General features: G+C 42.7%; 1 protein-coding gene across 1 annotated transcript in view; it reads right to left on the reverse strand.

Moving 5' to 3' along the window:
• Positions 1-1,730: 1,730 nt before the first annotated feature.
• LOC124598614 (juvenile hormone epoxide hydrolase 1-like) overlaps positions 1,731-16,530 on the reverse strand; it is a 43,014-nt gene continuing 28,214 nt past the window's right edge. The window contains exons 4-6 of the mRNA XM_047136013.1: positions 11,121-11,323; positions 2,814-3,048; positions 1,731-2,187 (exon numbers count right to left, since the gene is read on the reverse strand). Of these exons, the coding sequence (XP_046991969.1) occupies positions 1,977-2,187; positions 2,814-3,048; positions 11,121-11,323 (649 nt within the window). The 3' untranslated portion in view covers positions 1,731-1,976. The remainder of the gene's footprint in view (positions 2,188-2,813; positions 3,049-11,120; positions 11,324-16,530) is intronic.

A 16,530-nucleotide genomic window follows, 5' to 3' on the forward strand; every position in this document is an offset into this window, starting at 1 on the left:
AAGTCATTCGTACACAGCACAGTACACTATAATTGCGTCAGGAAAGGTGATCCCGTAAATCTTTTTACGTATGCAGGAACCGTCGGGAAATTTTGGCCCTAATGTTCAGAAAAAGAGTGGATGAATTAATCCTCACGTTTAAAAACGTAATTGTGTCTTGCACGATATCAGGGAAGTTCACAAAACTGGTGTACGAAGACTTTAAAATCTGCGATTCTTCCATTCGTCGGACAGGAAAAATTTCTATATATCATTGATACGTGGGGAGGGCAGACCATCTGACCGTATACGATCACATCTTCGTGAATCAGAGGATAGCGTGCACCTGCACAGTAAAAGTTATCCGACCAAAGTGTACACTTTGGCTGCCCTGTAACGTACATTTTTACAGACAGGTTTTGCGTTAATCCTGGACACCAACTTTTTCGAATATGATCAAATACGCATGGAAGTTAACGGATGAAAGAGAAACCTTTGAATGTAAATGAACAATGTTTGCCGGTATCGCTCTTAAAAATTCCATGCGCCTGCAAGATAGCAGATTTTATGAAATGTGCTTGGTGCTGTAAAACATTGTTTCGGTTGCTTTTACGAAAAATATCATCTGGATTTCTGCTAAGGAATAACAAGCGATGCAGGCGATAGCGAGTAAGATTTTGTAATAATGATGTGAAAACTAAATTACTATGGCAAAATTGAATATTTCTTAATAATTTCACACAATATACACTGATGTTGATATTCTGTGTAATATGAAAAATGTCTGACTACACAGATTAAAAAAGAAGCAAAAACACGGAAAGGACCCGAACATGGCAACTCTAGCGTCGTATTCGCAGACCTTAACCGCTACACTATGCCACGCTCACTTGCTTGGAACACGGCTAACGTTACGCGTATTACATCGCGCAGTGAACTTCAAAATCAATTTTCTCGTAAACCAAGGCTCGTCGCTAAAAAAGCGGATAGCCTCATACTCAGGGCATGTCCCTCTACAACGTAACCGAGACCCACCAAAATCCCTTATTTACACTTCTGATGGTCCCCTTGTTTGTATATAACTTTAACGGTAAGGGAAAAGGGAAAAGGATTGCATTATCTAGCGGAACTCGATGAAAAAGAGAGAAGCAAAAATTGGTGCCAAAACAAATTACCTTTTGTATTACTCACGCTGTTCACTTTATCTTACATGTTCCCTGAAGCTTTACATATCGATGCATATTCACTAATGTGCGATTTGATACCCAAAAACAGAAAAATGAGGGAGGGAAGGCGGTTTATTAAATCCCCTCAATCTGCTTCCCTGAAAAACCTGGAAGTTTTAAGAGCAGCTTTGATATGCGCCTGGTAGAATTTAAAAGCTATTATTACTGTATGTGCTCACAAAACTCTTCTCAAAGTTACAGTGAATTGTTGATTACAGTGTCACCTATCAAACCATCAGGTTACACGACTTCAAAAGTATTATCTGGATTTTTATAATGTTTCTTAATTGAGCTCTTATTATCATCAGTTCTAAATATTGGAGTAAATATGATATTACTTTAAATGACAGAACATACCTTTCTTAAATTCTTGTATTCATTGTCTGGGTTGTACACCAGATAACTATTAAGTTTTTAGCAATTTCTCCAGTTAAAATCCGTTAATTTCATACAGGAGTCTCAGAGAAGGGAATGAAAGGTGAGGTTGTATTGGTGGAATTCGTTTCAGTATACAAAAGTGACATGGCAGTTTCAAAATAATGTTATTTCTAAACTGAAAGAAAAAGATTTGCACCGTACAAAAATCGAACAAATATATTTAATATATACAATATCAACAGACATGTTACATGGCAGAAAGACGCGCGCACGCACCCGCGCGCACACACACACACACACACACACACACACACACACACACACACACACACATTCATTAATTCACCCATCCATTCGTTTTCTTCAGTCTTGCTTCAGGCACCAATGGCACAGCTACTTCTTCGCCTGCTCGCGCATAGTCTTGACAGACTCCCACACGTCGTCGGCGAGCAGTTTGGGTTCTTCGAACGCCGCGAAGTGGCCGCCCCTGGGCTGCACGGTATACCGGACCAGGTTCCGGTTTTTATCCCGAACCATCGACTCGGGAACGAAGGTAATCTCGTTGAGGAACTGTGCACAGGCCGTCGGCGTGTAGTTAGGAACACTAGAAGAACAAATTAATTCTCTTTGTAAGAATGCTCTTATGTGATACAACGAATTATGAAGGCAACTGCAGTCAACCACCATGTTTCCGAACATTCAACTCTAGGTTTTGAATGGAGTGAAAAAGAAATGAACTGCATAAAGAATTAGAAATTTGTTCACAAATATCCGTTATTACTATTGAATTTTACATTAAAGTGACTAACTTATTGGCCAATTAACGTTTGGTAATATTCCATTTATCTTTAATGTCTGGCGAAACCGAGTCTCAGTGGATTATACCCCAACATTAAGACGTTCGCGAGGGGAAAGGAAATCTAAGGATATAGGGGTTCTGGTTGTTTTACTACCAAACAGTGGTTTACGGGTTGTATAACATCTTCAGATTATACTTTTGCTCTCATTAAGACTTTTCTGCGTTTCTCTATTATATATATATTTTTTTAAATTACACGTCGAATCATTACCTGATTCTTCTACAGTCAACTGAAGTCAAGTAAGCTGTGAAATATATGCTGTTTTGGTGACCATATCACACATGCAAAACTCGTGAGCAACAAGTGAAAGTAGTTATTATGAAGAAGGTTGTTTCGTATACGAACTACAGTAAATCGTATGAGTACTTACACGTCCAGCTTCAGAGCGAGTTGTGCCCTGGTGAAGCTCTCACTGTACAGTCTGACAGACGTAGTGATTGAGTTAGTAACCCAGTAGATCATCACATTATCCAGCAGGTCGGTCAGCGAGTATTTCTTTGTAAGTCCACCATCAGGCAGGGATCTCCACGACGCATCAGTCCACGTAGAGAACTTCTCCAGAATGTAGGCAGCCAGACCGACCGGCGAGGTTTGCAGAGCCGCTCCTGAAAAACATTTACATCAGTTCCGGGATACACAGAGCAGTTCATCAATTTATTTCGTTAATTACGACCACACAAGAAGCAACGCTGAGGGCTTTCGTAAGAGCCTTTTGCACACCATAGCGTCACAAAGGTACTTGCATGAAGTGATGTGAAAGTGCCGTTGATATGGAATTCAGGTTGGTTGCCTTAGGCCAGACAACTCTAATGATATTGGTAACTATGTCACTCACGACGAAACCAACCTGCGTAGAATACAATAATGACACGATCCAGTAAGTCTCATGTCTACAATACGTATGGAGTTTCTACACTACTGGCCATTAAAATTGCTACACCAATAGAAATGCAGATCATAAACGGGTATTCTTTGGACAAATATATTATACTAGGACTGACATGTGATTAAATTTTCACGTAATTTGGGTGCATAGATCCTGAGAAATCAGTACCCAGAACAACCGCCTCTGGCCGTAATAACGGCCTTGATACGGCTGGGCATTGAGTCAAACAGAGCTCAGATGGCGTGTACAGGTACAGCTGCCCATGCAACTTCAACACGATACCACAGTTCATCAAGAGTAGTGACTCGCGTATTGTGACGAGCCAGTTGCTCGCCCACCATTAACCAGACGTTTTTAATTGGTGAGAGATGTGGAAAATGTGCTGGCTACGGCAGCAGTCGAACATTTTCTGTATCCAGAAAGGCCCGTACAGGACCTGCAACATGCAGTGGTGCATTATCCTGCTGAAATGTAGGGTTTCGTTGGGATCGAATGAAGGGTAGAGCCACGGGTCGTAACACATCTGAAATGTAACGTCCACTGTTCAAAGTGCCGTCAATGCGAACAAGAGGTGACCGAGACGTGTAACCAAAGGCACCTCATACCATCACGCCGGGTGATATGCCAGAATGGCGATGACGAATACACGCTTCCAACGTGCGTTCACCGCGATGACGCCAAACACGGATGCGACCATCATGATGCTGTAAACAGAATCTGGATTCATCCGAAAAAATGACGTTTTGCCATTCGTGCACCAAGGTTCGTCGTTTAGTACACCATCGCTGGCGCTCCTGTCTGTGATGCAGCGTCAAGGGTAAACGCAGCCATGGTCTCCGAGCTGATAGTTCATGCTGCTGCAAACGTCGTCGAACTGTTCGTGCAGATAGTTGTTGTCTTGCAAACGCCCCCATCTGTTGACTCAGTGATCGGTACGTGGCTGCACGATCCGTTACAGCCATACGAATAAGACGCCTGTCATCTCGACTGCTAGTGATACGAGGCCGTTGGGATCCAGCACGGCGTTCCGTATTACCCTCCTGAACCCACCGATTCCATATTCTGCTAAAGTCATAGGAACTCGACCAACTCTAGCAGCAATGTCGCGATACGATAAACCGTAATCGCGATAGGCTACAATTCGACCTTTTTCAAGGTCAGAAACGTGATGGTACGCATTTCTCCTCGTTACACGAAGCATCACAACAACGTTTCATCAGGCAACGCCTGTCAACTGCTGTTTGTGTATGAGAAATCGATGGAAACTTTCCTCCTGTCAGCACGTTGTAGGTTTCGCCACCGGCGCCAATCTTTTGTGAATGCTCTGAAAAGCTAATCATTTGCGTATGACAGCATCTTCTTCCTGTCGTTTAAATTTCGCGTCTGTAGCACGTGATCTTCGTGGTGTAGCAATTTTAATGGCCAGTAGTGTACGTAACTACACATTCATATTTTAATCAAACTCTTATTCGCGTTATTCATTTTACTAACTGGCTGCACTCTGCAGACACAAAGGCGCCAATGAATTCATCGTAGATGATGTGTGGCGCCGAGAGATCTTACTGGCTCATTTCCTTACTTCACGGAAAACTGGTTCGAGAGGATAAGTCACTGCATGTCTCCAAACCATTCACAACACTCCTTGTTTTAACTAGAGTGCTAATGTTGCTAATTCTTCAACATTGGAGGTGTGTCCCAATTTAGATTCAACTATTTTAGCAAAATATCTGTTTGTGAAAGAAAATCAGCTGAAAAACCACTGGTTTGTCTTCGTAAGGGGTACTTTCTAACACGTCACAAATAGACAACGAAGTTATTTCCGACCACAAATAAAAATAATCAATAAAATTAAACTTAATTCGATCTTTTCTGACTCGGAAATTTCGTATCGGTGCAGTGTGAAATCATTTATGAGCGGTAACTTATGTTACAGAACTCCACACGTTTGCCATACAGTTGGAGAAACTTCGCTGAAGAGGTATTTATTTGAATTTTTAAACGGGTATTTCACATAGAATTGTTGTGAAATATGTGTTAGTCACATCCTTAAATTAGGTTTCGTTGAAGATGGTGAATATTTTCAGGAAACTTACAACTTACATGAATTGCCCGGAAGATATATATATAAATAATTCTACATCTCCTAAACCACTTGACTGATTTCAAACAAACAAAAAACTTGCTACACATAACCCTTACTGTCAGGCAATAATCGGTGTCGGAATAAGAAGTAATTACGTTTCACATTTCAGGAGATATAACGACAAACAATGAGATGTGTCAAAACTGCCTCGTCGTGCATGACGTTCTAATTTATTACTTCTTTCTACTAACTGTATTTGCAATAAACTTCGCAGACAATATCGGCATATGCCGCCAAATATACTTACACAAATACATCATTGTACGACACATAGTTCAAGAGATCTGACTTCATTAACATTGAGATGCGTGGAAATATGCCTCATCAAGCATGAAATTTTACTCTATTCGTCCCTTATTTCTAAGACACTCCTACAGTAGAGTCAACTTAAGGAAATCCCTGACACCTGGAACCGCTTTTGACAGCTTTCAACTGCGAAACGCAGTCGGCTGTAGGCGAAAATTATAACAGTCTATATAGCTATGAAGAGGCATTCCCACAGGGACGTTTACAAAACCGCGTTGTAGACACGTGAAGCAGCTGTACTCATACATTTGTACATTATGCATATCTCTTTGTACTACTGTTTCACAATACAGAGGTTTTTTCGCGAATACATGGAACTGCAACGTTTTCGATATTACATCACAAACATTTTTTGCGTCTGTTTCTAATAGAAAATTGTCAAAGTGAATACCAGGGAATGACGTGTTTCTCAGCTGGTGTATATAATTAAACTTACAAAACGCTATAGAAATAACACCACTGGCCGGATTGACGTTAAATTGCAACGGAATATTATCGGAGAAGGGGGAAAACTTACGGTAAAAGAAAACAAAATAGAATGAAAATTGATTAATAGATGCAGTTGTATGTGTCAGAATACGTAAATGGAAACACTTGTCACGCGCACGACCCATTGAAGTTGGTATAAACACGTCGCGTACACGGCTCTTCCTCCTTTCGCGTCTGCGACGTTCGCCATGACTGTCTCAACGCGGGATCGCGCTCTGCTTGTAAAGCTGTATTACAAGGATGATGACTGTGCACGTGTCGCTCTGCAGTAGTTCCGGACACTGAACGGTTTGAAAAAAGGCGTTGGTCCGATGACTGCCGTGGGTCTGTGGAAAATGATTTGCAAATTCGTATTGACAGGTTCTTTTGGTGTGCAACCTGGTGGAGGGAGGAAACGAATTGATTCGGTGTCAGTGGAAGCAGTTGTCACAGCAATGCAGGCGGAGATGGATAGGTGGTGCGCAAATGTGTAGTGCACTTGGACATACCTGTGAGCATGGTGCGTAAAATCCTACGAAACATCCTTCTTTGCTATCCATTCAAAATTACCTTTGTGTACGAGTTGCTTCCTGTTGACCTGCCAGCAAGAGAGACCTTAACTTTAGAATTTCTTGCTCGCATGGAAGTGGACAATGATTGGTCGTGGAATATTTTGTGGACAGACGAAGCCCACTTCATCTAACAGGAGAAGTGGATACACAGAATTGTCGAATATGGGCAACGGAAAATCCACACGCAAATCAACCAGTACCACTTCATCCTGAAACAGTCACTGTGTGGTGCGGGTTTATAGCACCATTTATCATCATTTCTTCGAAGAGGCGGGTGCTTCCGGTCCTCTTACCTGTAGCGTCACTGGTAAGCGCTATGAGTGTCTTTTGCGCAACCGCATCATTCCAGCTCCCCAACAGCGTGGATGTGTGGATGAGATCATTTTTATGCAAGATGGCGCACCTCCGCACATTGCAAATACAAATAAGCAGCTGTCGAAGCGCCATTTCGGAAATGCTAGAATTAGCAGTCGCCATTTCCCTACAGCCTGGCCATCCCGATCAACGGATCTTAATCCGTAAGATTTCTGGTTTTGGGGTTATCTCAAAGATGATGTGTTCAGTGTTCCAATTGTAAACTCATTTGCATTAAAGGCATGCACTGCGCAACACATTCTGAATTTGACCCCGGAAACACTTCGATCAGTTGTGGAACATGCTGTTTCTCGATTTCACCTTGTTACAGAAAACGGTGGACAGCATATTGAACATGTTTTTCGCCAGTCAGACGGAAATTACTAATGCGATTTGATTTAGATTAACGCTTTTTATGCGATTTTTGACCTCAGGACAGTTAAAAACCGATTTTTCCCATCCGGTGTGATATGATCTTGCCGTGTTGGATGGGCTTAAGTAACTAACAGTTCACAGCTGCACACCAATGCACACTGAGTAGTACAGTTCGTTTAACGTCAAACGCACACGTTACGCGTTGTTGTGCGATTCATTTGTCATTTGTCGTCTACCACTATTAAATTGTGATGCTTACAGCGCCATCTATTGCTACATTTTGTAACTACTTATTTTTATACTGCCGTACGTTTTCGCCCTTCTTCGATTATATTCCGTTGTAATTTGACGTTATTCTGACCAATGTTGTTATTTCTACAGCGGTCTGAAAGTTTAACTTTAACTATAATCACCCTAAAAGTAAATTACAAGACGTCAGTTGAAACCTGATGAACGATTACTGCAGCGGGAATAAGCAGCGATATAGCAAATCTGACAAAAAACGCATTTTAACGTAAATGTTATATTATTTTGTACTGACTTCTTTGTGTTTGTATCAATGTGAAAGTAGTTTAAAAATCAAGAAATTTTGCTAAAATCCTCGTGCGTAGAGCCGAAAAGCGACGTTTTAGGTCCTTACAAGTGGGACTGACTACAGTAATTCGGTGAATTTCAATTATACACAGTGAACCACAACTCCACCGAAAATCTTTTAGAGGTTGTTCAGAGTACAGTTTGAGTAGTCTGATATAAGGGACCCCATAGCCTCTGGAGACTCATTACAGGGTTATTGCAATTCATTTGGTTTCTCGTACAATTAGCTTTGCCTCTATATTGCACTAAAAATAGTGAGCAACAGTGCAGATGTCTACGGTATGCGCAGTATGCCATCTTTCCATTCGTTCAAACTACCTACTGTTGACAACAGTAATGTCCTCCTTACACGGTTGTCCTCAAGTTTGCATTTAGTACTTCTGCAGTCGGTCTAGGGTTTCCTTTCCCGGCAGTGTTAGTTGTGGTTTAATAGTGATACACAGCAGTACTATCGATAGGTTTACTGGTGAACAATTGACAGATGTGCACTTCGTATATGGGTTCATTGAATCTAATGGAAGACCGGCACAATGGCGCTGCATTCAACTGTTCCCGCACCGACGGTAACCACATCACACTACTTTTTGCATCTGTTCACTGGCGCCTACGAGAAACTTAATCCTTCCGTATTAGAACGGAAGATACTAGCTATATCAGACATGCCAGAACACCCGATATGGAAGAGAATGTGTTACGCGCGATTGGTGACAATCCTGCGACTAGTAATACGGTCGTTGCGCGATCTCTGAAGACAAGTCAATCAGTTTTTTTTGACAGTTTTACATGAACAACCATTGCACTCCTATCATACACAGAATGCGCAACCGTTGCAGCCAGAGGACTCCCCGCTTCGAGTGGCGTTTGAAAACTGGTTCGTACAACAATGTACAGATAACCTCAATTTTCCTGATGTCGTGGCGTTTACAGACGACGCAGTGTTACAAGAGAGGCCACGTTCAACAGTAGGAATGGCCATGTACGGGAGGACGGAAATCCACACGCACTGGGGTGTCGATCCTACCAACAGAAGTTTCTGCGAATGCTTGGACTGGTACTGTCAACGATTTCGTAATTGCACCTTACCTGATTCCTGGTATACTGAGCGGAGTTGTGTACGAAACATTCCTTCAACAGGGCCTTCCACAGTTCATAGAAGATGTGTCGCTGAGAATACGTCGGCTTGTGTGGTTCCAACATTACGAGTCACCGGCACACTTTGCACTGTGTGAGGAAATACACTGAAACACAGTTCAGACGACAATGGGTTGATCACGATCGTTCTTTTCCATAGCTAGGTCGGTCTCCGAACATGACGCAAATGGACTTCTTCTAGAGGAATGAGAAGGGCCTAATTTACCAGAATCTGTTCGATGCTGGCACGGACCTGGTTCGTAGAATTATGGCAGCCGTGGAAACGTCAAATTCCTCGAATTCTTGAGCATGTGAGACAGCCGATGGTGCGTCACTGTACACACTGCCATGATTTGAACATCTGCATTTGTTATGTGGTGTGCTACACACAGACGTAACACACCATGACAAAAATTTACGTGTTTCGATTGAGGGGTGTTGCATTACTCCTCTTCGTTGCGTGTTGTACGTTTCGATTACTGTTTATTACAGCCTTCTTTTCTGTTATGAAAGTATTTTCACATAAACAAGGCTGGTTACGGTAACGAACCGAATAAATCATAATTACAATATTACTCTGTAACGAGAAGCCGGAGACAGTGGGTCACTGGCACCATGAAAATATATCCCTGAACAACCTCTAAAAGCTTGTCGGCTGAGTTCTGGTTCGCCCCGTATAACACACGCATAACGAAAATCGGTGACAAAGTTAGTTTGAGCTGAGTAAAACTGTTTCTGTCAAACAATCTGTGAAATATGTTGAAGTTACAACTTGAGCAAGTTTGTGTAGTAATTATATAGGTATCAGAGGCGGAAAGTAGTGGCTGCTCGTGCTGTTTACTGTGGAAAATTCCAGAGAGGAGTATCTCTTGTAAACGTTTTAAAACGTGTCTCTGCTTCCTTGTCATTAATCCGGTAGTGCTGTGTCATGTTATCATAAATGTGCTTTTTTACTGTAAAATTACTCAACATATTTTCAGCACTTCAGTAAATAAAAATGGGCGCCAAATTTTCAATAATGTAATGAAGTACTTTTGAAGAAAGAAGGCAAAAGAAATTATTGCCACAACTATGCATTTGTTTCCTATATAGAGTAAGGAAATTGCGGATTTTCAACACGATACAAATTGTAACATTCGCATCATAAACAATAAAATAATGCAGATTACTGATAACGTCAAAGGAAAAGATGAAGACCTCTAACTCATACTCCGTGTCTTTAAATACTGACACACAAATTCAGTTCTTGCAGTCATTCAAAATACATGCTTAATATAATATTAGTGGTACGGATATATATGAAAAACGTAGGCAGTGTAAGCAAAGGAAAGTAAGACATGTAATGTGACACTTTCAGTATAAATTACAAGTAATTTAGTTTTACTAACATTGCTTCTGCTAATCAAACAAACTAAATTACACTGCATCTAAAAAATGGCTCTGGGCACTATGGGACTTAACATCTGAAGTCATCGGTCCCCTAGACTTAGAACTACTTAAACCTAACTAACCTAAGGACATCATACACATCCATGCCCGAGGCAGGATTCGAACCTGCGACAGTAGCGGTCGCGCGGTCCGAGACTGTAGCGCCTAGAACCGCTCAGCCACTCCGGCCGGCTTACACTGCATCTGCAGAACACATATTGCAAAGCCTACCTGCAGGCGCTGGTATGCAGTGAACTCTTATTACAGTAATCCGTGCAGCCTATATCAAAATTATATGCCAGAAGAAGAGCGAGAAAGAATAAGTGTGGCTAGGACTTTGCTAGAGTTGCCATTCGCAGCTAGATCCATTAAACTAACATCCAGTATTTTGCACTAAGATCAGCATTGTTATTCACTTACCTACGGTATCTGGTTTCGTAGCTTGAATATGGTAGTATCCCATTTCTTCAAGAATTACACCAAAAAACTTTTCCCAATATGGAAACGCTTTGTCCGCATAGCGCTGCTCCACGAACAACGTGGGCCAAAAACTGCCAATGAAGTTCTTAAAAATGGACATCGGAGAGTTGGAGAAGCACATGTTGGAATGGTAGCCCAACAGTCTGAAGCAAAACAAAACGATGAAACAATTAAAAAAAAAAAAAATCAGAAAGAACCATTCTACAACAAGTTTAACTTATATTTGAAAGCGAAGATTCAGGAAATAAGGGAAACTGGAAACAAAGGATGTCTCGAGATTAAGGTATCATAGGATACGGCCTGTTCAGATCAAGATAAGTCAACAGAGACAGCCCGATAAATTTTACAATTTACTGACTGTTAGTTCTCCATTTTAAAGTAAATAGGCCGTCCCACTGTGAATTTTAAATGCTATACCATTAAGCCTTGTTAGAAGGCTGATGATACGCACTGTAACTACGGGCCAGGTAAGCTCCAGATGTTGTATGTATGCTATGCGAGACCAAATAATGCTTCAAAACTTTACTGCTGAACAAACGTAAATTTTCGAACAGTTTCTGCTCTTACAGTGGGCGCCGAATCTAGAGACTCTTCATTGTATACACTACTGGCCATTAAAATTGCTACACCACGAAGATGACGTGCTACAGACGCGAAATTTGACCAACAAGAAGAAGATGCTGTGATATGCAAATGATTAGCTTTTCAGAGCATTCACACAAGGTTGGCGTCGTTGGCGGCAACTACAACGTGCTGACATGAGGACAGTTTCCAATCGATTTCTCACACAAACAGCAGTTGACCGGCGTTGCCTGGTGAAATGTTGTTGTGATGCCTCGTGTAAGGAGGAGAAATGCGTACCAACACGTTTCCGACCTTGATAAAGGTCGGATTGTAGCCTATCGCGATTGCGGTTTATTGTATCGGGACATTGCTGCTCGCGTTGGTCGAGATCCAACGACTGTTAGCACAATATGGAATCGGTGGGTTCAGGAGGGTAATACGGAACGCCGTGATGGATCCCAACGGCCTCGTATCAGTAGCAGTCGAGATGACAGGCATCTTATCCGCATGGCTGTAACGTACCGTGCAGCTACGTCTCGATCCCTGAGTCAGTTGATGGGGACGTTCGCAAGACAACAACCATCTGTACGAACAGTTCGACGACGTTTGCAGCAACATGGATATCCGCTCGGAGACCATGGCTGCGGTTACCCTTGACGCTGCATCACAGACAGGAGCGCCTGCGATGGTGTACTCAACGACGAACCTGGCTGCACGAATGGCAAAACGTCATTTTTTCGGATGAATCCAGTTTCTTTTTACAGCATCATGATGGTCGCATCCGTGTTTGGCGACATAGCGGTGAACGCACATTGGAAGCGTGTATTCGTCATCTCCATACTGGCGTATCACCCGGCAGGATGGTATGAGGTGCCATTGGTTACGCGTCTCGGTCACGTCTTGTTCGGACTGACGCCACTTTGAACAGTGGACGTTACATTTCAGATGTGTTACGACCCTTGGCTCCACCCTTCATTAAATCCCATCGAAACCATACATTTCAGCAGGATAATACGCGACCGCATGTTGCAGGTCCTGTACGGGCCTTTCTGGATACAGAAAATGTTCGACTGCTGCCCTGGCCAGCACGTTCTCCAGATCTCTCACGAACTGAAAACGTCTGGTCAATGGTGGCCGAGCAACCGGCTCGTCACAATACGCCAGTCGCTACTCTTGATGAACTGTGGTGTCGTGTTGAAGCTGCATGGGCAGCTGTACCTGTACACGCCATCCAAGCTGTGTTTGACTCTATGCCCAGGCGTATCAAGGCCGTTATTACGGCCAGAGGTGGTTGTTCTGGGTACTGATTTCTCAGGATCTATGCACCCAAATTGCGTGAAAATGTACTCACATGTCAGTTCAAGTATAATATATTTGTCCAATGAATACCCGTTTATCATCTGCATTTATTCTTGGTGTAGCAATTTTAACGGCCAGTAGTGTATTATTATTTTATCTATTTCAGTGTCGAAATGTATTTCTTGCTGCATGTTTTCTAGTTCAATTTTTTAAATGTGTTCGCACAACGGAATACAATCTTAGTCATTGAACTAAATTTTCCTTAAGTAAATGCTTCGGAGATGTTACGTTGTACAGAAAGTTCCTAAAAGCTACCCAACTTTTCGCAACAGACCATATATTTTCTATTTAATTTAATTCCAGGTAGCAAGGAAGAATGTGTGAAGCAACGTGACCAGCAGTTTGCAGAATCTTATCGACGGAATACTAGAGTGTCCTTGGCTTGTTTCTTCGAACAAGCTCATATAGCACAGGTTTCAGCTTGTCACCCGAGAATGGGATACGTTCCATTATTAGAATCTTTCTGATATCGTCTGTAATAGACAGATGTTGGAGCTTTGTTTATTTTAACGTTGTGATACAGAGTATTGTCAAGAATTAGTACAAAGTTAGGTTTTAAATTGAGAATCACCTTTTCTTTCGAAAACATTTCATAATCATGTTGGTTCACGTGGTTGTAATATCCCGTTGCTTGATTCGATTTCACCTGACAAGCGCATTAGGAATAGTCATTTTCACTGTCCGCATGACTTATTATTAGGCGTTGTCCCTTTGATATCGGTTTGAGGAGACCTTGAGTTGTAATCGCGCCATGATTTGCCACTAAGCGTGATTAAGCGCTGAGAGTGAAAATTTCATTCTGGATGCCTCAAAGTTGTCGTCTGCCGTGATCCCACATTAATAAAAATGGTTCAAATGGCTCTGAGCACTATGTCACTTAACTTCTGAGGTTATCAGTCACCTAGAACTTAGAGCTAATTAAACCTAACTAACCTAAGGACATCACACACATCCATGCCCGAGACAGGATTCGAACTTGCGACCGTAGCGGCCACGCGGTTCCAGACTGAAGCGCCTAGAGCCGCACGGCCACACAGGGGCGGCCCACATTAATACAATGCTGCCATCTATCAACATGCGGGTAAACAATGGGAGATAAAGGGACTTTGTGCTCACTCTGTAGACAAATATATGCGTCCTCCAGTAAGCTACAGTGCAGCATTAGTACAGAATTCGTTATTTGACATAGCTAATAAAAAATCGCCAACGGCCTTGCCGCAGAGGTAACACCGGTTCACGTCAGGTCGCCTAAGTTAAGCGCTGTCGGTCTGGGCTACCACATGCATGAGTGACCATCCGGTATGCCGAGCACTGTTGGTAAGTGGGGCACACTCAGCCCTTGTGAGGTAGACCACATACCCCTCCATATCCGCATCCAGTGACGCCTGTAGTCTTAGGATGACATGGCGGTCGGTCTGTACCGTTGTGCCTTCCACAGCCTGTTTGGACGGAGTAATACATAATCAAAAATCATGACAGTCTGAAAGAGGGGCGAAAAGTAAGCCTTTCAGTACTAAATGAACTATGGCAATCATTTTATTCAGCAAACACATGGGGCGCAAAATTACTCTTTCCTAGAGGACATCACACTGAAGATTGTGTAACACTGCCTGTAGCCTTAATAACGGCCTCAATTCGCCGAGAAAGAAAAGTCCACAAGTGTCTTCCGGTATGCTAAATCCAGCTTAAGCCCTTCGTTGATCCCATAGAGCTACCAAATTGCTGTTCCAAATGATCCCATTTTCGGATGGTAGCAGGCTAGTCGAGGTGCTACATGACGGCTGAGTTCCGTCATATCAGCAACGTTGGATGTGCAACCAGGTTAATAGGCCCGTTGTCATCTAGGAAGGCAAGAGAGTCCACATATTAACAGGGTGGGGCAAAGCAACTTGCTTATTTGAATTTGGTGTCCGGCTCCGAGGAGCGTGGGGGTCAGAACATTCGAGAGGGCAGAGTGTAAAATTGTAGCCCCGCTTTGTTTAGTTAGCATCATGGAGTGGAGAAGGGATGGAGCGCGCGTCCTCTGTCGAGGAATACTTAACTAACGGACGCTCAGTCATCGCGACGCAACGTGCATTCCGTGCCTATATCATTACTGCGCCCCCTGGTTGTGTTCCTGGCAGCAGTCGAATTTTTCAAGGGCAAAAACTTCAGGGAAACTGGTGATGTGGAAAAAAAAACCACCAGAGCTTCCTCGAACAGGAAGGTCTTCCTAAAACATTGACAAGGCTTTCTGTTTTGCGATCCCCTCAGCGCTCTGCCCACAAACACGCAACGGGCGTTGGGTTATCTGCTCATACTGTTAGGCGAATCCTTCGTGAAGAACTAAAATTTCATCCCTGCAAATTGGTTGCGGTACAGGAACTTCATCTAGGCGATTTTCTTACTCGAGAAAATGTATGCGAGACGCTTCTTGGCATGCCTCTCGACGCACATTTTTTTCCTCCGCGAAGAAGCTCACTTCCAACTTTCGGGATCTGTAAACAAGCAGAACATGCGCTACTGGAGCCCTGATACACCCAGAGAATATCAGCGTCCCCTGCTGTCACAATGTGTGACTATTTGGTGGGCACTGTCGCGAGTTGGAATAATCTGTACAAGGTTTTTCGAAGGTAACGGACGGGCAGTTTCAGAGGTTTCTGACTATTTCCATATGATTCATGAGTTTTTCCTGCAAGACTCAACGTGATGGACGTAGAATATGAATGGTTCCAACAGGACGAGTCACGGCACACACAGTGCATGTGTCAATGACTGTTCTGCGCCAACACTTCCCAGGATCCCTTATCTCTTTGAGGGGAGATCTCCACTGACCAGGATGGACGCCTAATTTAACCCCCCTGCGACTATCTTTATGGGGCTATCTAAAAATCGCTTGTTTACATTGATCGACCTAGGATCCTGGTTCACCTGAAGAACAAAATTCACCAACACACCTGTCGATATGCTGGCACGAGTTGAACGAAACTTTCGAGTTCGCCAAACGCAGTGTATTGAGAAAATGGACGCGATCTGCGTGACATCTTTAAAACTGTGTAAACTTACAATTTAAATGTTGTACTTTATGATGTGAAAAGAATTACATATATATATATATATATATATATATATATATATATATATATATATATATATATATGCATACATTTTAACTGAATTTTTAACCAAGACAGTTGCTTTGCTTCCCCCCCCCCTCCCCCCCCCTCCCCCGCCCCCTAGAAAAAGTGCAACACTTGGGTCACCGAGAATAATGAAGTAAACACGTAACTTCTTGTTCAGAGTAACCTGAACGAGTGAGCCCAAGCCACGATACCAAAAATAGCGCTAGAAAAGACAGAATTACCTCTAGCCTGAACTCTATCTTACACTCACTCTGTGTTGAACGCCCTATTGACTCCAAATATCGACTGGACGCAGTTCCTTTTGC

Source organism: Schistocerca americana, chromosome 1 (genome assembly GCF_021461395.2).
Source record: "Schistocerca americana isolate TAMUIC-IGC-003095 chromosome 1, iqSchAmer2.1, whole genome shotgun sequence".
NCBI lineage: Eukaryota > Metazoa > Arthropoda > Insecta > Orthoptera > Acrididae > Schistocerca > Schistocerca americana.